A 23264-nucleotide genomic window follows, 5' to 3' on the forward strand; every position below is an offset into this window, starting at 1 on the left:
CCTGGGCAGAGTGGAAAGTTCACGACACAACCACAATCTCGTCTAGCATAGACGTGGCTTTGCTTGCCTTAGCCGATCCCTCCTTTGGCAGACTCGTCCAGGTGCGCCATCAGTCGACTACCTCAGACGCTTCCTGATTGTGGACTCATCCCATCAACGACACTGGTGAGGGCTGGTCCTTATACATCCGTGTCTCTTACTTTCCTCTCCTCTTTTCCTTCCCTTCCTTGTTTCCCATCTGACTTTCTATTTTATTTTTCTCTCCCTCTTTCTTGATTGTTTATTGGGAATTTGTTTGTACTGTTTTATTGTTTTGCCGGTATGGGATGCTGGGGTGCCCTGCCTTGTTTTCGAGCTACCAGGACGGTCTCCGGGTTTTTTGACTGTCCTTGGTACCTCTGATTCATCCAAGATGCTTATTGGTATCAGTAGGGGAGTTGTATCCGCACCTACCTAAGGGTAGGGGCTTGGGTTCATCCAACCCTCACTAGTTTGAGGGGGAAGCCTGCCCACGTGGATCGAATATCTGGGGCGGGCGGGGTGCCCCCATGTTCATGTATTGTCAAGAGTTGTTACTCCCAGCTGAGATGGTTGCCTGTATCCGGACTATGTTATACATTTTCCCTGGTATCCCTCACCTCCCCTTCCCCCCTTCCCTCACCTGCCTTTTGTTTCCCCATTCCCTCCATTGGCTAGCTGTGAAGGGTTACATTTAAGACCCTTTGCCTCACTCTCAAATGTACACAAGGAAAAGCCCCGCAATACCCACTACAAATCAAAATGTAAACAAAGATTCGCAGTCCCAGGACCCCGGCTATGGAACGCTCTACCCGGGGACATCTGCTTGGAAGAAAACCATTTGGCCTTTAGGAAGAACTTAAGATCCATCTCTTCTGAAGACACAGGCAGACACTGGCTGCAAAAGCGTCCTGAGGCGATTTTGTTCGTATTTGTAGCGCTATACAAGTCACTCATTCATTCATTCATTAGAATGACAAGACCACAGCAAATTCAGGCTGTGAATAGACATAATTTCTCAGCCAATCATATTTGTGGCTAAGCATGCTGAGAGAGTCTATTTAAGGGGAATCAGTCAGGTGATCAGTGTTCTTTTAGCCCCAGGCTGAAGCATGGGGGTTGTTTGTGAAGCAGCAGCTGAAGGTTAGGCCTAGCCATGTTGGTAGAGGCTCAGCCTGAGGGGAGCCTGATCGTTGCAGAGTTTTACCTGGACGGTGAACCAAGTGTTGCCAGAGGTGAAGGAGAAGCAGTTGCCACATGGGGCAGAGGCCAGGTTTGTAAAGTCTGAATAAGTATCAGAGCAGCCTTTTCACTAGGGTGAAACGGTGAACAAGTTGGGAAAGCTTTAGCGTTCGAGTCAGGGACCCAGCAGGTGAGTGTGGGGGACACTTGAAGAGGATTCAGTGGGTTAGCTGAGAGCCAAGCCAGAGACCCAGCAGGTAGCGTTGGTGAATGGTGACGCTTGGAGTGTACAGCGGGTTAGCTGTGGAATGGCTCAGGGGATACAGTGGCAGCTGGGATCTGAAGATTTGGTGAGAAGACTGGGAGCTCAGTGGTGAAAGCTACAGTGGGAGGCTGAGGTCAGGTCACACACAACAGGGATACCAAGTCTGGTTTGTGTACAGATCTGTGTTAAAGTCAACCTACAAGTTCAGTTGCCATTGGAGACAGCAGTTCTACAAATACAGTGCTGCAACTAGCTTATAAGGCCGTCAACCTGTATAGCTGTCTGCCTATTTTTTCTCAGAGTTTGCCAATTGCTATTGCATCTGCCTAAGGGTGTTCAGGCTCTAACTCTCTCTCCCCCAGTTCTTGTTAAGAGACAATAAATCTCTTTTGTTCGCATTCAAAAAGTGACTGGAGCACAATCATACTATCTTGTATTACACCCACTGTGCCTAATAACCCACTCTACAAAGAAGGATGTCAGCTCTCCCTGACTCTGGAGGTCACCATTAATCCTCTAGGGGTCGTTCCCTTGCTACATATGAAATACATCAATGTTTTTCCTACCTCTCCCAACAAATGGTGAGAGAGAGAGAGTGCACATGCATATGTGTGATTAAGCTGTAGTTTCACAAATCCTACTGGTAATAGTAATTTCACAGTACTTAGTGGTTAGCATATCTGTTTGGTAGCACTAGGGCCATTGGTTTAATTTCCAACCACTACACCACTTGCATGGAGTTTGAATGTTCTCTCCGTGCTTGCACTCCAACACTCCAAAGACATGTTAATTGGCTCTTGTCTAAGTTGGCCCTAAAATGTTAGATAGGGACCTTCGATTGTAAGCTCCTTGAGGGCAGGGACTGATATGAATGTACATGACTATGGGATTAAATAAGCCTTGTAACTGCTATACCAACCCCCCCCCCCCTTCCGTAGTAATCACACCACACCAAGTTGGGGTAAATTGGCCATAGCAGCCTTTTTACTAAACAAAATATTAACATATAATAACATAAGCCAGATCAGACAATCTAGTGCTGCAAGGTCCTAATGGGCATAAACCCCACAGGACAGTACCTGTAAGTCACTTGACCGGCCTCCAGCCGCATAACCGCCAACTCAGAGACAACCAGCAAGTACCAAGAAAAGAGACACAAAGCAGCGCCCTCTGAGCGTAGCAAGTGTGTTTAATATTGGGAATGTTTAAAAGACATATGAATCACCTACTCACATGTCTGATGTAGGTAAACAGCATAGTACATTGTAAGTACGCATCCACCAACAGGGAGCTGTACCTCAGACGGGGCCCTACACCATACCTTTTGAACCTAAAAAGGACCTTGCACCCCCACCAACAGCCACCTCTGACTAAATCAACCCCAAATTCCTCAACCAGCAAAAACTCACCACATATAGGGCGGGAGGGTGGGAAGTGCCTATGCTCGGCTGCTCTAACTGAGCCCTCCCCTTCCGGAAACCCAACACATTGCCCCCTTTGCTCCACCCTGTACAGCCTGATGCTGCCTCTGTATTAACCTGCTGTTAGTACCCCTTTGCCAGGCCCCCTTAACCCCTGTCATGCCGACCCTGCGTCTCTGCTTTTGTTCTTTACTCCGGGCCTCTCTGTATATCTAAATTACTGCATAAATTGTCATATTGTATATATATACATGTAATAAATAAAATGAGCCCACTAGCAACTGAAAACAGCCCTACCAGCCATGGAAACTTTTTAAAAAAATTGTATCATTACATAACATTGTGTACAGAATAAAATATAATTTCTCCACATTTTTTTTCTGACCAACTGCTTTTTTAGGCTTACTATAAAATAAAACAACTACCAATTTCATTACATGATTGAATTGGACAAATGAATGTGTTATGAGATATAAGAATTTACAATTAATATTAAGCAAAAGGGTCATGTGGCTGTTACAGCTGCTTACATCATTTAGATGTTCTGCAATGTGAACAGTCTAAGAGTAAGAGCTTGTTTCCCTCAGGCTAATGGAGGCTAGAAATTGACACAGCTCTGGTGCCACAGCACCAGTGGACCCAGGGCATTTGTCAGAAATCTACTGAGCAGATTACTTTCTGTTGATGTCTGATGACCTCAAACTGTGCAAAGGGAATGGGGAAGTCATATTGCACACAGTGCCACTCTTATTTCTCCAGAATTTTAATGTTTCAGGTTTCAAAGTTTAAAAATTAAAATGATCTCCTGTCTTGGATAGGCATTCTCAGGAGGTAACACATTACAGTCCAGTTCAAGACACATTAACTCAAAGCAGATTAGCTAGAGGGAATTTAGCAGCAGAATGTCTAAACCATCTATTAGCAAAGACTCCTTAAAATGGTTGTGAACTCTCTAAAAAAAAAAGACAAAGGCATAATGGGCCCTCAATTCACCTCTAAGGAGTGGCAGATGTAAACTGACTTGTGTCCTAACTCCAATCCAATCCAATCCGGCTGTGTCCGTGTCCGCTTTGCATATGCAGAGCGGACATGGACCTTCCATGCGCCCCCGCTCCACTGATTATAGCCCGTGACCAGTTAACAAGTCGCTTAAGTGGCCCTCGCTCTTCAAAAGGTTGGGCATCCCTGGTTTAGATTGATGTAGCGATGTGGAATACAGTTATAATATTGTGCAATTTGCCCGTCATTCTTCACCTATAGTTATATCCCTCTAGTACTGGGCGCCAGTGACTGTCATTTTATCTGTGAGCCCGACCAAAAGGATTGTGGGACTGGTAGTCTTTCAGACTGGCAATTAAATTGCGCGACATTACATCTGGACTACACATCCCAGGGATCATTGCTACAACCCGAGGAGAATCTATAAAAGAACTATAAAAGAGCCAGGAGATCCGCCCCACGCTCTTTTCTTCCTGGGCCTTGCTGGATGCACATCTATCTGTGACGGGGAGAGACGCTGCGGCCTACCATGCAGTGATCGAGTAATTCTAATCCGGCCCCAGAGGGCCTAACTCTGCCTGCTGTTTGTCAAACATCAACGCCGCACCAACCCAGCAGATCGACACTACGGTCATCCGCACTCAGCATCTGTGGGTGATCGCTGGTCGCTTCACTGAAGGACGTCTCTTACCGGGTCGCTGTCTGCACAGCGTTTAGCTGGTCCGGTCGTTGATGAGAGGGCAATTACCCATCTTTTGCAATCCTTCCTTGTTACTTTAATTGAACATTGTACATAGACACCTTTAACTAAAACCACTTCAAGAAGTACCACTAGCCTGTTTAAACCATTCGGCCTGCTATCACATTACTGTGCCTTATTGGATATTATGTAATGAGCTCCAACTGCCGGTGAAGACTATCAGACCTGCATTTGGACATTGTTACCATTTAAAGGGCTCTATTCTATCCATATTTTGTCTGATTTCTCATTAAGATATAAAGGTTGAATAGGCTGGCCTGGGGTTCCCCTTTAGTGTGTGACTACCTGCCTTAGACAATTAACCCTTTACTGTCCTTACAGGTTATGCTCCAGGTGTTACTTTAGTGTACATATACAGTATGTATATTATGCTCTTGTGCTGTTGAAGTTGAAGTCTAAGCTGTCTTGTCAGGAAATTATTCTCCAGATTCTGGACCAATTACCCTCCTTTGTATATAAATACCACATTGCTTACTCCAGTAAAAGCTGAGATAATATAAACATATTTGACTTGTGTGTTGTGTCATTTAAAGGTGCTGTAAAATATGTCTGAACCTAGAGTGTCAGATGGGTTGGAATGTTCACAGGGTAATGGCGATACAGATGAACAGGTAAATTCAAACAGTCCTCAAGGGGGCCATGCTACACATTAAGTCAAATAGAATGAGACTGAACAACATAAAAGCATAATAAAATATAAAGTTGGTTTGAGAGGTAAAGGAAGAATTACGGAGTTTAGTATATACTGTACTTTAATATGGCCAAGCAGCTCTTCTCGAGTAGATGATGTTATGATAGTATCTTCTGGAATCATGGTTTGGTCTACAAAAGAAAATATGACATTTCTTTAGCCAGGAAAGAATAATTATGTTTTGGCAAGAAGGTGATATCACATATACACAGGATTATAACTGTGCTGAAAAAGCATGCATAGCCAGAGAACGGTTATATAAGTAACTTTTAGCCTTTTTCATCTGAAGTTCTACTTGTAATTTTTTTTTTCAAATTGCACCTCTTTGGGTGGCTTTAAAACTAACACAACCAAAAGGCTTCAAAAGTTTGAGTGAGCTTGCTCTCAGTTTAATCTTTGCTATATACGGTACATCTTAAAATGGTTTCCCAGTCTCCTGTGTTTTATAATCAGCAGCTAAAAAGACTGTATCTGCTTACTTTAAAAAAACGGCCACTCACGATCCAGCAGTGTGCTCACCCCATCCATTTTAACCTTCTGTCTTCTTTTCTCGGCACCGGCGTCTTAACTGTGGGTACCCAGCTATAACAGCTTGCCGCTTCACAGCTGGGAGCTCACTACGCATGTGCGAGCAGTGCTGCTCATTGTGAATGGTCCCACAGTCTTCTGAGACCTGTCACGTGTCCCAGAAGACTGTGGGCGAAGGAGGGAGGAGAACTTCTGCTTCCGATTGCCTAGGCGGCCAGAGCGAAAGTGGGAACGGGTACCTGTCAAATTGGGTACTCGCTCCTCCCTCCCAGCTTCTCAAAAGTGCCAATTCTTTGAGAGCAGCGGGGGATTAGTCCTGAAAGTGGAACTTTTCCTTTTGGGTGGAGCTCTGCTTTAATGTTTTTACTGCTATACATAAAAACAGGGCCATGCTTACAGAGGCATCTTAGTGTGGTCTAAGGCTTCCATAAACGGCATATTCACAAATATTATTTAACTCAAAGTAATTGAGAACTCTCTTGTAATGTAAAATGTATTTCTTGAGTCCATTGGGTCTTTACCCACAGGCTATACTGCTGCCTAAAGAGGGTTGGACAAACACAAAAAAATGTGGGCCATAACAAAGCACCAGGGCAAAACTGGAGCCAACATCCTGGGGAAAATTTGGGATTCAGGGGCAAGACAAAAGAGTCATAGTCTGGGAGAACCAAAAGTGGTGAGGTAAGGTCTGCTAGTTTGATGACAAACTGAAAGCGGATCAAGGGGCAAAGGTTAATTCTGTAATCCTAAAATAGCACTCTTTGCACCTGAAGGATAAGCTACCCAGGAGTTGTAGGGATTAACAAATGTCCCCCCACTAAGGAAAGGGGAAAAGGGGTGTCCCTGTATGCTGAAGGCTTTTCTGGGTATTTGGCAGCAGGATCCTTTGCCCAGACCTTGTGGGTGGCCTGAAAAGCAAGTGTTGGAGGTTTAGGCGTTTTGCTACAGAATTGAATGAAGGAGCAGGAGGAGACTTAGGCCCTTGTGCAATTTTTGACATCAGAGTCGCATGACAAATCATACCCCATGATTTCCAACGATACCCATTCATATCTGTGCGAATATAAAGTGGTTGTACACCCTTTACAACCCCTTTTACCTACAGGTAAGCCTAGATTAAGCCTTACCTGTAGGTGCAAGAAATATCTACTAAACCTACACAGTTTAGGAGATATTTACAATAGAGACTTGTGCCAATGTTTACGGCACATGCGCCGTAGACAACGGCGCAGGCCTACTTTAGAAACAGTGATTGTGCCATTTCTAAAGGAGGTCAAGCCGTGACTGGTGGCTACCATTTGCAAGCGGCTCCGGTGCCGGAGCCGCGATATCTGGAAGTAACTCCGGGACGACATGTCTGGAGGATATTAGTTATGAAGAAAGGACTGAACTTATTCTCTCTGTAAAAGAGATGCTTGAGAGGGGATATGATTTAAATTTACAAATACCATACTGGTGACCCCAGAATAGGGATAAAATGTTTTTGTAGAAAGGAGTTTAATAAGACACGTAGCCACTCGTTCAAATTTGAAGAAAGGAGGTTTAACCTAAACTGCGTAGAGTGTTCTTTACTGTAAGAGCGGCAAGGATTTGGAAGTCCATTCCACAGGAGGTGGTCTCAGCGGGGGGCATCGCCAAAAACTATTAGATAAGCACCTGAACGACCCCAACATACAGGGATATACAATGTAATACTGACATATTATCACACACATAGGTTGGACTTGATAGACGTGTGTCTTTTTCAACCTCACCTACTATATAACTGAAAAAAAATCCATATGGGAGAAAATCCAACATGTTTCCAGCAGACTATAACAGTTCAAGCCTAATGCTCCAGAAATCTGCTTCACATGCTCTATCAGGAAAGAATTGCTTTCTGTAAGATATTTTATATATGGACTTGTGAGAAGGAGTAGTATAGGTAAATCGTTGTTTATGGTCGTTACCCTCTGACCGAGAGTGATGTGGATCACATAAACACGCGACAAGACTTACAACATAAATAGACCTGAAGTGTGCCTTGGTGGTCTGGTCAGTATGCCAAGAAAAGGGGGCAAAAGACTCAGATAGGGAAATAGCTTTTATTGATTTCTTGTATCTATTGAGCCAGCTTGGTAAAGGCTTGTGCCATTCCTTCCTGAGGATTTGGGATGTATGTGGCAAAACAAGGAGACTTCCATCAGCCTGGTATCTTGATTACATGGTCTGGTACTCCCTGTTGGGAGGCAGCTGAGGCTGCTCTGATTCGGAAAGAATGTCCAGAGAACTGACTGGGGTTTGAAGCCCAAGTTACTTAGGAGGATTCTGACATGCTTGACACACTGGCTGACACTCAGGGAGCTGGTTTCGAAAGGGTAGCAACGAGCTACCATCAGATTGGCTGGGTAGATGGAGCAGTAGTCGATCCAGCACCGTCACTGGGCGTCAGGCGTTGTTAGTCTGAAACAGGTTGATGTCAACCCCCGGGGCTGGTTTGTTGCGTTTGCAGACTGTGAGAGTGTAGTGGTTCGAAAGTCAGTTGGGTGGCGTTGGAGCAGTGTCTGACATCCGTAGCCGCTGACTGTAGATTCACTAGGTCGTAGGGAACCGTAGAAGGCCTGGTAGATGGCTGTTTGGGTGACTAGGCTGGGAAAAGCCCTAAACAGGTAACAAGTAAGGATTTCAGACATGTCCCTAAAGAGGGCACTCTTGAAAGGTAGGCGCTTGCCACTGACTACAGGTTGGTGCTTCTGTATATCCTGTAGGAGGGACTTGACTGCATGGGCTTGAGAATACTGACGGTTTACTGGGGTCCTGCAGGGACAGGAAATGCTGGACGCTATCTAGATATGGCGTGATAGAATTGTGAGAAAGGGTCAGCTGCGTGTGGCAATACGATATGAAGGCTAGGACGTGTCTAACATTGCCTATTGCTGCTCCAGGGCAAGGGGCCAAAAATTTGCGGTTAGTGTTCCAAGCGGTGCGATAGGCCTTCAGTATGTTGCATGCCAAGGAGTGGTTAATAAGCTGGGTTGTGTTGGCGAGATGCGACTTCAGTCCATCGTCAGTGTGAAGGATATGCTTCAGTGTAATTCTCCCTGCTTGTTTAATGCTGTGTGTGTGTGTTAGAGGGAAGGTGATTTCAGGTGTGACTCACTCCTCTGCTAACAGGCTGTTGAAATGTTAATGACCCTTCCTCAGCCAGTCCTATTTCAAAGGGTAATTGATCTATTGTGTGTGTGAAGGAGACCTGTGTTTACTGTTTACTGCGATTAGAAGTGGCTCATGTGGTAGTATTAGGGAAGCCGGGTCAGGCATGACGCGGCGTACGTGAGGTCCGCACGCTGAGGGAGGAGCAGCCCACGCCACGGACCTAGCCAGCTGACTGGAGATGGAGGACGCCGGAGGATCTAAGGGTGTCCCAGCGGTGGTGGCTACGAAGCAGGGGGTGAGACTGCTGAGCCGCTAGCCGCTAGACCGCTGACGGTACACCCCATGCGTGCCTCTCTCCTGTCTTCCTCCTGCCGTCCAGCCGAGACCCCCCCTCGCTCTCTCTTACCCCCGCTCACCAGCTGATGGGGAAGCCACAGTAAGGAAGCGCCGCTCAGTGTTAGAGGGTGCCCTGTCCCTCACCTCTCCCATGGACGCCGATACCCCCCTCTGTTCATAGGAAGCACGGCCACAGTCAGGTAATATTCATGCCCTACTAGCCCCAGCTGCGGGGAAGGCTTAAATCCAGAACGACCAACAAGGTATACAACATGGGACCGGTAAGAACTTTGTCTGTTACATAAATCATCGCTTACTGTATAGTGCACCTCCTAAATACTCTGCAATTGAAATACACCACAGACTGGGTATTTAAAACAGAACTGTGATACACTGATGCACTGATATAATGATGACGGGTTAATATGGAGAAGGGAGCAATGGATGGATGAAACATATCGCAGGACTTGTTCTATGGCCCCCTATCTTTGCACTGTGCCTATCCCTGTAGATCGCAACGTCCCCCCCGGTCACCCCAGTCCCTGAACAGCACACAGCAAGGGGTCTACTGCTGTGAAACTTGTTTTGAGACTGGAGTCCGGGTGTATGGCAAAGAGGGTAAGCATCCAAACCCCGCAACTAGCATAGTGATACTGTGCAAGTTTAAATTAAACAGGAAAATAAACATACCAGAATGTTAGAGAATACCAGAGTATTCCTCCACTAAACTGGCACAGTTGACAAACCCCCATGCAAAGGCATAAGACTGACTATACCTTTTTGTGCTCTTTGGTGGTGTTGGTTTTCCGCGGCACGGGGGTTATTGTCCAGTGCGCACGGAGGGCGCTGGTCGGGGGAGGTTTGGACCACTGTGGGGAATTTTGGACTTTAATTGAGATACTATACCTACCCTTAACCTACCCTGGACCATTGCACGCGGTTTATCTGGGCATGCAAGCTCATAGTAATACGATAGCCGTCTCTGGGGTAACTAGAGAGCCCGGCAATAGAACGCAGTAAGGGAGGCTAATTTGGGATTGGGTGGTGGTGCCCCTGCAGAGAAACTAGCGGAGGGTAATTGCACACAAAACACCCACCATTTTATATGATACATCACAATCACTGGAGGCTTATAAAGTATGCCCCAGTATACTTAATACGGCAGGTTACGGTCGGACATTAAAAATCAAAAGGGGTAATACCCGCCGTCCAAACTGGGGAAACGTATCAGAGTAACAAAAAAATACAATATGAATAAATCAACAAGGGGAAACGCCCCGAAAATTCCCAAAGACAACCCGCCTACTTCTACCATTAGACACTACATGACCCCGGATGGGAGCTCCAAAAGCCCAGCATTGGGGAAAAAGGCAGAAAAAACGGGTGGAATTAAAAAGGGCGTGGGGGGGGGGATCCCTCCAATTGTAGATACGTCAACGGAGGGGGAACAGGAAATCAGCCAAATCGAGGACCCCCGTATAGACACTCATATCCCCACAAAGGTAGAATTAGAGGGGATGTTAAAGAGACTGGAAAATGTAATACGAGAAGAAGTTAGCGCATTAAGAACGGACATAACCTATATGTTGGAGCGAGTGGAGAAAGCTGAGGCAAAAATTGAACAACAGGACTCAGAATTAAATGAATTAAAAAAGCAATACCATACACTGAAACAAAATCAGAGGCAACTACAATATCGATTAGAAGACCAAGAGAATCGAAATAGAAGGAAAAACTTGAGAATACGATCTATTAAAGAGGAGAAAGGCGAAGATCTGAGAAAAATTCTCAACAATCTGTTCCTCCCCCTGTTGGAAAACGGTGCGGAGGAGCCTCTAAAAATTGAACGGATCCACCGCATAGGAAGAATTAGAGAGGGGGGAGGGAAATGGCCTAGGGATATCATAGTAAGGTTCAGATATTTTGAAGACAAAGCTGAGGTATGGTCAAAACTGAGAAGGAAGCCTCCCCTGAGCCATGATGGAGCTGAGATTCAGATTTTTCCTGATCTAGCCTGGGAAACTTTAGCCAGAAGAAGACACCTGAAACCCCTGCTTGAACAGATGCGCCAGTTTAACATTAACTATCAATGGGGGTTCCCGGCATGTCTGACTGGCTATAAAGATGGGGTATCAGCAAAATTAATATTCCCAGAAGACTTGCCATCTTTTTGCCGCAAATTTGATATGCCCGCTCTGGAATTACCCGGATGGGTTGAATAGCCTCGGATTGCTCTGGCTTTTTTCCCTCTATTTTCGCCCTCTGTTTAGTCTTCTCTTTGTGCTCTTTGTTTTTTCTCTCAAGTTTTTCTTTTTGTTTTTTGGGATCTGTGGGAAGTGGGGGAGGTTGGAGGGGGGGGGGACTAGATAGGAGGGTAAGGAGAGCAGGTCCGCAACCCTACCCAGATAAGAACTACCCCTAGGGATTATTCCTAGAGGGTAAATGGAAGGGTTGGGCGTAGGGAGGCCTCACCTCATTCCTGAAGAACCGACGGGTAGTGGGGTGTGAAAACCCCTACGGTTCAGAGGCAATGTTTAGGCCTGGGCAGGGGGTGGGAGGGGTGATGGGAGGGTTGGGGAGGGGAGGTTTGGAAGGAGAGAGGGCACTCTCCCCTTTCAAAAAGGGGTTGGGACAGGGAACGTGGCTCCCAGTAGATCTCTTAGAAAGTTTAGGGAAAGGATTCAGTGGTAGGAAATGACAGAAATAAAATTTTTAACTTACAATGTGAAGGGATTGAACTCGCCTACTAAAAGATTGAAGGTGTTAGCTGAGATTGAACTATACAGAGCGGATGTAGTCTTTCTCCAGGAATGTCACCTGTCGATAAATTCAAACGTAAAGTTATACTCACCTAGGTACCCTACCTGGTTCTATGGGGATTCCATCTCTAAACGTTCAAGAGGTGTAGCAATTGGTTTCGCAAAAGAGACCGCGTTTACTCTGGAGGCTAGGCTGACAGACCCGGAAGGGAGATTTTTATTTTTAAAGGGAAGATTTGGGGACACCGCCTACACCCTAGCAAATATCTATGCCCCGAATGTGCATCCAACCCATTATTTAAGTAGGATCTTGGGCAAATTGAAAAATTTTGCAGAGGGGTACACAATCATGATGGGGGATCTTAATTTTGCTATGAACCCGAAAGAAGATAGTACATCCCGGGGGAGGGAGACAACGAACGTGCAGTTACAAAAAATTAAGCACAAGATTCATGACAGTCAATTAGTAGATGCTTGGAGGATATTCCATCCAAATACAAAGGATTACACGTTCTTTTCTCCTCCCCACGGAACGTACACCAGAATAGACTACATTTTGGTAGATCACAGGCTGCTTGACATGATTACTGAGACGGACATTGGAATCATGACTGTCTCAGACCATGCGCCAGTGACCATGAAAATTAAACTCTCCATACAAAAGAGCCAACGGTCAGTGTGGCACCTAAATGATAGTCTGATTCGCGATGAAGAAGGGGCAAGTAGGGTGGAGGCGGAATTAAAACAATTTTTCCTCTTTAATGATACTGACGGGATCTCAAGTGCAACTCTTTGGGAGACACACAAAGCATACATTAGAGGGATACTAATCGCTGAGGGCGCCAGGGTAAAAAAAGAGAGAAAACGCAAATCTGACACCCTGATCAAAGAGATAGTGATACTAGAACGTAAACACAAGGAACAGGGGCAAAAAGAGAATTACCATAATCTAATTGTGAAAAGAGACGCGCTCAAGGAGATTATGGAACAAGAAGCAAGGAACAAACTAAATTGCATTGCCAGAGAGAGGTATCTATGGGGTAACAAATCCAGTAAGCATTTAGCCAAAATGGCTCAAAAAAAGAAAACCAGAAACTACATTGAAAAAATTAAAAGGAAAGATGGGAAATTGGTACATACAACTAGAGAAATTGCAGATACCTTTAAAAACTACAATGAGGAATTATATACAATAAAACAGTCGGGGTGGCAGACAGGTGAAAAAGAGGCTAAAATTCACGATTTTCTGGAGAAAGCAGGTCTTTCTAGACTGGAGAGGGCAGAAAGTTTAAATATGGACTTTCCGATAACTGAAGAAGAAATTAAAATTGCTCTGAAAAACACGACGAGTGGGAAAAGTCCCGGTCCGGACGGATTTTCGGTCCTATACTATAAGAGATTCAGCAACATCCTAATACCGAAGATGTGTAAATATTTCAACGGTCTAGGGTCCAAATTCGAAGCTAGTAGGGAAGCAATAGCGGCCACGGTGGCGATAATTCTGAAGGAGGGGAAAGATAGCTCTCTCTGTTCGGGATATAGACCAATCTCGTTGCTCAATGCAGACATCAAGCTGTTTGCCAAAATCCTGGCAGAACGCCTGAAAGGGGTGATGCACTCCTTGGTGCACCCCGATCAGGTAGGCTTTATCCCCAACAGAGAGGGCAAAGATAACAGCATAAGAGCGATTCTCCTGCTCCAGAACATAAGGCAGAATGCGCCCCCAGGTCTATTCCTATCAGTGGATGCCGAAAAAGCATTCGATAGGGTAGACTGGGGGCTTATGATGGAGACTCTTATAGCTATGGGAATAGGGAATAGGATGACCCGCTGGATTAAAACACTATATTACCATCCCTCTGCTAAAATTAAAATTAACGGCACGCTATCAGATTCCTTCCAGATGAAAAATGGGACAAGACAGGGCTGCCCTTTGTCCCCCCTTTTGTTTATCCTGTCCTTGGAGCCCCTTCTGGCCACTATTCGAAACGACCCAGAAATTAACGGCGTTAGAATTAAAGAGGAGGAACATAAGCTCTCGGCTTTCGCCAACGATATTTTATTTTATTTAACCAATCCGGTCAAATCCATCCCCAAGCTTTCTAAGATATTACAACAATATGGCGCTATCTCCAACTTCAAAGTCAATGCTACAAAATCTGAAATTTTAAACATAAACCTAAGTAAAAGCGAAGAAGCTCGAGTCAAAGAAATTTGTATTTACCCATGGAAAAAAGAATTAAAATACCTTGGTATTAAACTCGCCAACACAGTACAGAAGATATATAAAATAAATTATGTGCCACTATTAAATGAGGTTAAAAATGAATTAAAAAGAACGGAAAATAAACCTATATCATGGTTCGGACGCATTAATATGCTGAAGATGGTTGTAGTCCCAAAAATATTATATAAATTTCTATTAATCCCAATTGCCTTGCCTCAGCAATTTTTGAGAATTCTCAATTCCCTCTTACTAAACTATGTATGGAATAGGAAAAAGCACAGAATATCTCTATCCATCCTAAAACAGGGTAAGCTTCAGGGAGGGCTGGCACTACCAGATATTAAAAGCTATCATAAGGCGGCGGTTCTGTCTCGTGCGGTGGAATGGGCGCGCGATAGGAAAGAAAAAAGATGGGTGCAAATTGAAAACGCACAAGCTAACACACAGCTGAGCAACTCTATCTGGATTCCTGCACAATACAGAGCACTGGACCACAAAGCATATGACATAACACGGGACACTTTACGAATGTGGGATCGGACCCAGACACTACTTGAAAGGGAATTCAATTCTCCACTAATTAATTTGAAAGAAAACGCTTACTTTGCACCTGGGGAAAAAAAAATAGGAGGGAACTGGATTAGGAAGGACACGGTTCACTTAGGGGATATTATAAAAGACGGGGAGATAATGACCTATGAGGATCTCAAGTCTAGAACAGATTTTTGGGATCTTGATAGGTGGCATTACTCCCAGCTGTCTCACTTTACACGGAGCCTCCCCTGCCCTCTGCGGACAGTGGCGGAGCTGACACAACTGGAGAAGATATGTAAATCTAAGATTTCTAAGGGCACGATCACGAAATTATATGAGATACTGGTCAAGATAGGGTCACGGGGGGAGGCACCGTTTCTGGAAAAATGGGAAAGGGAGTTAAAAATCACGAGAGGGACTAACACTTTTCAGAGGACTATGCAACTAATACATTCCTCAGCAATAGACATACAAACTGCCGAGGCAAACTATAAGTGCATCTCAGGGTGGTATATCACACCCGATAAAGCTAACAAAATCAATGCCGCCCAGCCCGCGGAGTGCTGGCGTGGATGCCCTGAAAGGGGAACTATGGCCCATTTATGGTGGACATGCCCTAAAATACACATTTTCTGGGACACAATCTTAAAGCAAATAAAGGAGATCACAGGCAAGGAGTTAAAGAAAGACCCTTGGGTAGTGCTCTTTCATGGGTGTCAAGAGGGTATAAAAAAATACAAGCAATCCCTAATTCCTCATCTGTTGAACGCAGCCAAGAGACTGATCCCAAAAAGGTGGCACGAAATGGAAAGTCCACATTTGTGGAACTGGGTTGACGCAGTGGAGGAAACCTACAGGTTAGAAGAGCTAAAGGACAGCCTCTTGGAGACAAATAGTGACATTAAGGTCAAATGGGAAAAGTGGAAGGAATATAAAAAAACATGGAGCTATGCAGAGAGATTAAGAGGCCCTTAATTTATATATTCCGGATAACACAGTACATATATGTTGTCCCGGATCGAAGTTTGATTTCCCGACTGCTATTTGCAAAATTTTACTTACTTTGGTGAATTTCTATATTTTTCCTTTCCTTGGATAAGCATTAGACCTCTGGGAGCCACGGGGCGGGTGGGGGGGGGGGTTGGGGGGGGGGCCGGGGTTTGAATGTATTACGGGAAAGCATGTCTCAGCCACCCTGGCTGGGTGAAGAATATAAAGATGTGTGGACAAGCTCTTAGTACCCTAGTGGGATGGCGACACATACAAACTTTTTCCATATGTATACATAAAACAAAAAAAAAAAAAAAAAAAAACACCACATATGATGCAAACTGCAATCAGAGACGTAAGAAGCATCAAATTATGAGCTGGTCTCTAGAATTTGACAAAAGCTGAGGTGGTAAAAAAAAAAAAAAAAAAAAAGAAGTGGCTCATGTTAATTATTCTGATTGCTTCATTGTGGTAATTATCTCTTCTATATGCGGGGCCAGGCTGTCTAGATAATGTATTCTGTACAACTAGTAATTAACGTCACTTATGTCATTATCTAAAGAAATGTCTTCAGGGTCGACTCCGAAGTGTCTGCCTATCATCTGTATGGGAGCCCCCACTGTGTGAGGGGGCGGAGATTGTCATTGTAACAGTTTTGTAAATTACATATAAGCTGTGTGTTGTACCAATAAAGTCTGTCTTGTTCCAGCAATAAGCTTGACTCATGTGTGGCTTATTGGGCGATTCCAGGAATATTCCCCCTCGTGGAATATTGGGTGATTTTCTTTATGGGAAGAAGGGAACACTTTGACGGGGATATCATTCTAATAACGTCACAACTGGTTGGCAGCAGCGGGATTTTCCATTCTACTCTCCTTTACACCCGGATTCCAAGAAGACACTGGAAGAACTACTGGAAGTTCGTGGAAGGATTGCTAGCAACAAAACCAAGGCGGGTCATCATAGCAGAATTAATGGAGCGAGACCAGGAGAACTTGGTTGCAGCAACGCCAGCAGTACAAGAGATGGAGACACCAGTGATTCAGGAAGAGGAATCGCCAGCCAACAAGCTAATGAGAGAGAAGCTAGCATGGTTCGGTCCGAACCCAACGGCGGATGTGGTGCTGAAAGTGATGGACCTGTTAGCAAAGGCAGAACTACAGAAGGGTAAACAAATAAGAGACGCAGAACTACAGAAGGATAAACAAATAAGAGACACAGAACTACAGTTAAAACTGGCAGCAGTCCAACAAGCAGCCGCACATTCTCCAAACAGTGAGTACAGCACAGCAGACGCAAGGAAGATTCCGTTTAGCACTTTTAAAGCTTTTGATGAAAAGGACTATGAGATTGATAACTACCTGGCAGATTTTGAGCGACAATGTAACCTGCACCGAATAGCTAGAGGAGAGTGGGTTGCAATATTGTCAGGCAAACTGTCAGGCAAAGCTTCTGATGCTTTCCGGACCGTGCCAGATCTGGATATCCATAGCTACGCCCGGGTTAAAGAAGTGCTCCTGGCTCGTTATGCAGTAACCCCAGAGTCCCACCAACAGAAGTTCAGGGACTCACGCAAAACCACGAAAGACTCTTACGCGGAATGGGCATGCCAGTTATCCCTGTCGGCCTCTAACTGGGTTAACAGCAGCCAGGCCACCACCGCAGAGGACATTTTGCATCTAATGCTCCTGGAGCAATTTTACAATCACATCCAGACGGACGTCAAAGACTGGGTGAGAGATCGCAGGCCCATGACTCTACCAGAGGCCGCGAAGTTGGCGGATGAATATGTGGATACTCGCAAGACAAACCAGGTCACACCACGGGTACAACCTCCTAACAGACCGATGACACCTAGCCCTCGCTATCCACGCCAGGAGGACAACGAACAACGCTGCTTCCGGTGCAAACAGCTGGGTCACTTCAAGCAGAATTGCCCCCTGAATGACAACACCAGGTCAAATTGGTCTCAATCTGGGTACCGCCCACCAGCAGCAGCCCATTGTGTAGACTCGGCTTGGGATCCCCAGGAGCTGGGTCAGGAAGAACCATTGGGCACCCCTTACGAAGCCCTCATGGTACAATCTGTTATTACGGACAACAGGGAACACCATTGTCAGCTGGTCATGGGCGACAGCCATGAGCCGGAGGGGCCCTGGAGGGATCTGGGCAGAAAGAGGCACCGCCGGCTACCCTCCAAGCAGAAGAGGTCCTGGAAGCCGCATAACAAGCTGACCTGGGAGGAGAAGAAGCGACTGGAGGAGAGGGAGTCGCAGCGGGCATCCCAGATGCGGGCCGAGATGTTCGCCAAGGGCCCACCGGTGGCCCCTTACACCACCACACAGTTCCTGATGATGAAGGACCACGTGGAGAGCCTGCAGAACATGAGCAAGCAGGAGCTGATCTGTGAGTACATGGAGCTGGAGGAGTGCATAAGCCGCATGGAGGAGGAGAACAACCACCTGAGGTCACAGCAGGCTGACCCCCCCAGGCTCCATGAACTGGAGATGGAGCTGGAGAAGCTCAAAGAGGAGAACCGGCGGCGGAGGGAGCAGAGGGTGGCTGACCCTATGGGGCACTAATCCCCCCCCAACTCTGAGCACCAGTCCTACAGCATTTCAACAAATATACATTTTAATTTTTTATGATTCTCCTGTGGTTGTCACTTCAGAGCCATAACCTGCCCCCTCCCATAGCGGGACACCTAGACGGCGGCGCACAGACCCATTCGCCGTCTTCACACTGACTTCTGGTGACTCTGCAGATCGCACAAAGACTTGGGGACTGACCGGCGTGTGATCTGATGACCCGGTGGCATACCTGAATCTGAAGCAGCTGCCAAGGGAGGTAAGTCACGCCAAACGGAGTTAACCTCGGACTAAAAGCTCTGAACCCGTCAACCCTACTGGACCAGGGAAGGTCCAACCGGGTTGCCGGAGCAGGGAGAAAAAGGGGGGCCATTGTGAAGGATATGCTTCAGTGTAATTCTCTCTGCTTGTTTAATGCTGTGTGTGTGTGTTAGAGGGAAGGTGATTTCAGGTGTGACTCACTCCTCTGCTAACAGGCTGTTGAAATGTTAATGACCCTTCCTCAGCCAGTCCTATTTCAAAGGGTAATTGATCTATTGTGTGTGTGAAGGAGACCTGTGTTTACTGTGATTAGAAGTGGCTCATGTTAATTATTCTGATTGCTTCATTGTGGTAATTATCTCTTCTATATGCAGGGCCAGGCTGTCTAGATAATGTATTCTGTACAACTAGTAATTAACGTCACTGATGTCATTATCTAAAGAAATGTCTTCAGGGTCGACTCCGAAGTGTCTGCCTATCATCTGTATGGGAGCCCCCACTGTGTGAGGGGGCGGAGATTTTCATTGTAACAGTTTTGTAAATTACATATAAGCTGTGTGTTGTACCATTAAAGTCTGTCTTGTTCCAGCAATAAGCTTGACTCATGTGTGGCTTATTGGGCGATTCCAGGAATATTCCCTCTCGTGGAATATTGGGTGATTTTCTTTATGGGAAGAAGGGAACACTTTGACGGGGATATCATTCTAATACCGTCACAGTCAGCAATGACCAGGGTGGGACAGGGATAGTTGTTGGGTCGGCTCCAGGCTCTCGCTGGAAAAAACAACCATTCCAAGGTTGGAATGGGAAAGCGCATCAGCTGCGATTTTGCATTTGCCTGGAATATGTCTACATAAGATATTAACTGGTGAAGGAGTGACAGCTGCGCGCGCCTGCGCAGGAAGGACGTGATGGAAGTGACTTAGATATACCTTAATTTATGATGCCGGCTGTGGCCTGATTGTCTGTGGTGAAGAACACTGTCTGTCCTGTTTAAGTGTGGCCCCAGACCTGGGCAGCTGCCACGATGGGGTACAGCACGAGGCGTGATGAAGACTGGGTGAAGCAGAAATTTAAGAGAATTTCTGGAGGCCAAGGTTTGGAGAACCAGTGGCGGCCGAAAAATGGCTGCAAAAGCCTGTGGTAGCTTGGCTGACACTGCTGGGATGAAGATTGAAATGCTGTTCTATCAGGTGGGGAAGTTGTCCCACATAGCTAAGTTTGCTACTGATGCTTGGTCTAGTTTGAGAACTTGGACTGGATCTTGCATTGGTGTGAGAAAATCAAGACAATACACAGGTGCTCAACAAGACGATATACATGCATTTGCTGACAAACGTGCACTCGCAGACCAACGCGCGCTCGCAGACCAACGTGCGCCCACAGACTAACGTGCACCCGCAGACCAACGTCCACCCGCAGACCACGTGCACCTGCAGACCAACGTGCACTCGCTGGTGCTGGATGGAAACCTGAACTAAGACAGACAGAGAAAAGATGAGTGGCCCGCATGCCACTGAAGATGAATGGCCAACTGGGTGCCACTGTGTGTTTGTGTGGCTGATTGTTTGTTACTGGAGTGTGTTTGCAAGTTTAGTTTGTATTCAGGTTTGCACGTGGTGCATGCTGCAAGGTGTTTTATACTACTGCAGACAATATTGTGTGGTTGCAAGGGTGTCAGTGAGTGTCAGATTGCTGGGACGATATTGTGTGGTTGCAGGGGCCTTGATGAGTATGAAGGTTTGTTTTGAGACGGTATTGCATGGTTGCAAGGGTCTCAGTCTGGTTTGCTGAGACGGTATTGCATGGTTGCAAGGGTCTCAGTCTGGTTTGCTGAGACAATATTGCCTGGTTGCAAAGGTCTTGATTATTATGAGGTTTGTTTTGAGATGGCATTGTGTGGTTGCACGGGTCTCAACAAGTGAGGGGTTGCTGAGACGATGTTGCGTTTTGAAATGGTCTCAAATGAGTGTCAGGCCGCTGAGACGACTTTGTATGGCTGCAAGGGTCTGAACGGGTGTCATCTGGCAGTGTTTACAAGCTGTTACAGGCATTGGCGTTTCGAATGCCTCTGAACATCCGTCTGAACCCATTTTTTTCCCTTTTTTTTTTTGGGAAGGTTTCTAACTCGACTGCCTAGAAACGACTATAAATGATCCTGTGTACATGTACTGATAAGATATCATAGAGGAGAGATTGGGGATCCTGTGTAGATGTACTGATAAGATAACATAGAGGAGAGATCAGTGGCATCTAAAAAAAGCCAAACTGTTCCTAAACGTCCGTTTACCAACAGCAGTGTACATGAGGCCTAAGATGATTTGTCTGGCTGCAAGGGTCTCAATGAATGCCAGGTTGCTGGGGCGAGACTGCGTGGTCACAAGGGTCTTTGATGAGTGGGAGGTTGCTCGAGACGGTATTGCGTGGTTGCAAGGGTCTCGATGATTGTGGGGCTGCTGAGACGGTATTGCATTTGCAAGGGTCTCAACAAGGGTGTCAGACTGCTGAGACAATTTTGCGTGGTTGCAAGGGTCTTGATGAGTGTGGGTCTGCTGAGACGGTATTGCGCTTGCAAGGGTCTCAACAAGTGTGTCAGGCTGCTGAGACGATTTTGCGTGGTTGCAAGGGTCTTGATGAGTGTGGGTCTGCTGAGACGGTATTGCATTTGCAAGGGTCTCAACAAGGGTGTCAGGCTGCTGAGACGATTTTGCGTGGTTGCAATGGTCTCAACGGGTGTCAGGTTGCTGGGCCGAGATTGTGTGGCGGCAAAGTTTTTTTTTTTGCATTTTTTTTTGCGTTTTTATATATATATATATATATATATATATATATATATATTGCGTTTTGTAAGGGTCATGTGTTGCAAGGGTCTTAACAAGGGTGTCAGGCTGCTGAGATGATTTTGCATGGTTGCAGGGGTCTCGATGAGTGTGGGGCTGCTGAGACGGTATTGCGTTTGCAAGGTTCTCAACAAGGGTGTAGGGCTGCTGAGACGATTTTGCGTGGTTGCAACGGTCTCAACAGGTGTCAGGTTGCTGGGCCGAGATTGCGTGGTGGCAAAGGTTTTTTTTTTTCCCCATGTTTTTTTCTTTTTGCATTTTTTATATAGTGGGCCATGCGAGTGAGTTTGCGGCCAACTGTCGCTGGAGTGAAACATATCAGGAAGGTGTAGCGTGATGCCGTGCATGGGGCAAAACAACGAGGTTTGGTGTAGAAAATAGAATGCAAAGTGCGTACGAATAATTTGTATGCTCCACTGCGGGAACCGAACATATGGTACGGGTGAAACCACGGGTGGCCACAAATTTGACATGACAAACAAGCTAACAAATCCTACCTGGGACAGTGAACGTGCGACTGGGTGTGCTTTGGACTGGAGTGGGTGTGCAACACATTCCGACGAGTGTGATGTGGCGCCATGCATGACGCACAGGCAATAACTTTGGTAAATAAATGAGAGAGAAGAACCGTGTACAAACAATTCGTAAGTTCCGCTGCAGGAACTAAAACACACGGCATGGGGGAAACAACGAATGGCAACGGTAGAAAGTATGCAATGTATCTGATAGAAAACAGTTATAAAGAGAAATGACTGATACAAAACGGTTTGTAAAATGCATGAAATTAATCCGATACGAATCGGCAGTAAGGAGTATTGAACGAATCTGATATGAATTGGTTGTAGAGTGTATGCTACCCCTTGCTGTGAAAGCGAACACCTACCAACCACCCATCCCCCCAGGCTAATAAAGTGCAGACAAGGCGTCCAATTACAACCTCAATCTGCCAAAGAACCCATACAAACAATACATGCTAATCTCCAAATGGATGAGACAGCAACCCCATGGACAGTGAATTTTATAACCAGTGAAGCCTGTGGCGAGTGATATCAGACAACGACCGACAGTGGCTTTTCAGGCTTGGATTTACAAATAAATGGTATGTTTGGCAGGAGGAAGTTACAAATGTGCCAAGCCTGTGCCGAATGATGTTGGAACATGAGCAACAATAACTCAGAGGCAGGTTTTTTACAAAAGGGATGCAGGATAGGAAGCATAACGAATTGCAAGATTGCACATGATACGAAAAGGTTTGAATACTACCTGCGACAGTAAGCGAAGACCATGAACGGAGAAGCCGCAATGCGCTTGTGATGTCGAATGCGATTGAATGCGCAGACTCACGGACATGAGGTGAGCTGGGAAGAGTCAGCCCAGTGACGTGTAGTACCGCACACTGAACCGACAAAGAGCATGTGTGAGTGGGCTGCTTAAATACCCTCTGGGCTCCTCCCATAAACTCAGGCCACCATACTGGCCTTCATATATATGTACATGTTTAACCACTTAAGAACCATCCAACGTACATATATCACGTACATTAAGCGCAAAATCACGTACCTGTACGTGATTTCTCATGCCGGCTCTGGGGTGCACGTGCCCCCGGGGCAGTGCTCCTGCTGGGATTGGACACAGCGGGAGCCAGTTAGCAGGTCTGGCGACTGCCATGGCCACCAGCTACGCGTGATTGATCTACAGATACGCCGCATAAGTGTCAATGTGCGCCGTCG

The 23264-nt window shown here is 46.0% G+C and overlaps 1 protein-coding gene across 1 annotated transcript in view; it reads right to left on the bottom strand.

Annotated features, from left to right (window-relative positions):
• CYTH4 (cytohesin 4) overlaps window positions 1–23264 on the bottom strand; it is a 180503-nt gene that overhangs the window by 113970 nt on the left and 43269 nt on the right. The window contains exon 2 of the mRNA XM_040359417.1: window positions 5397–5467. Within this exon, the coding sequence (XP_040215351.1) occupies window positions 5397–5467 (71 nt within the window). The remainder of the gene's footprint in view (window positions 1–5396; window positions 5468–23264) is intronic.

This window comes from Rana temporaria, chromosome 7 (genome assembly GCF_905171775.1).
Source record: "Rana temporaria chromosome 7, aRanTem1.1, whole genome shotgun sequence".
Taxonomy (NCBI): Eukaryota; Metazoa; Chordata; class Amphibia; order Anura; family Ranidae; genus Rana; species Rana temporaria.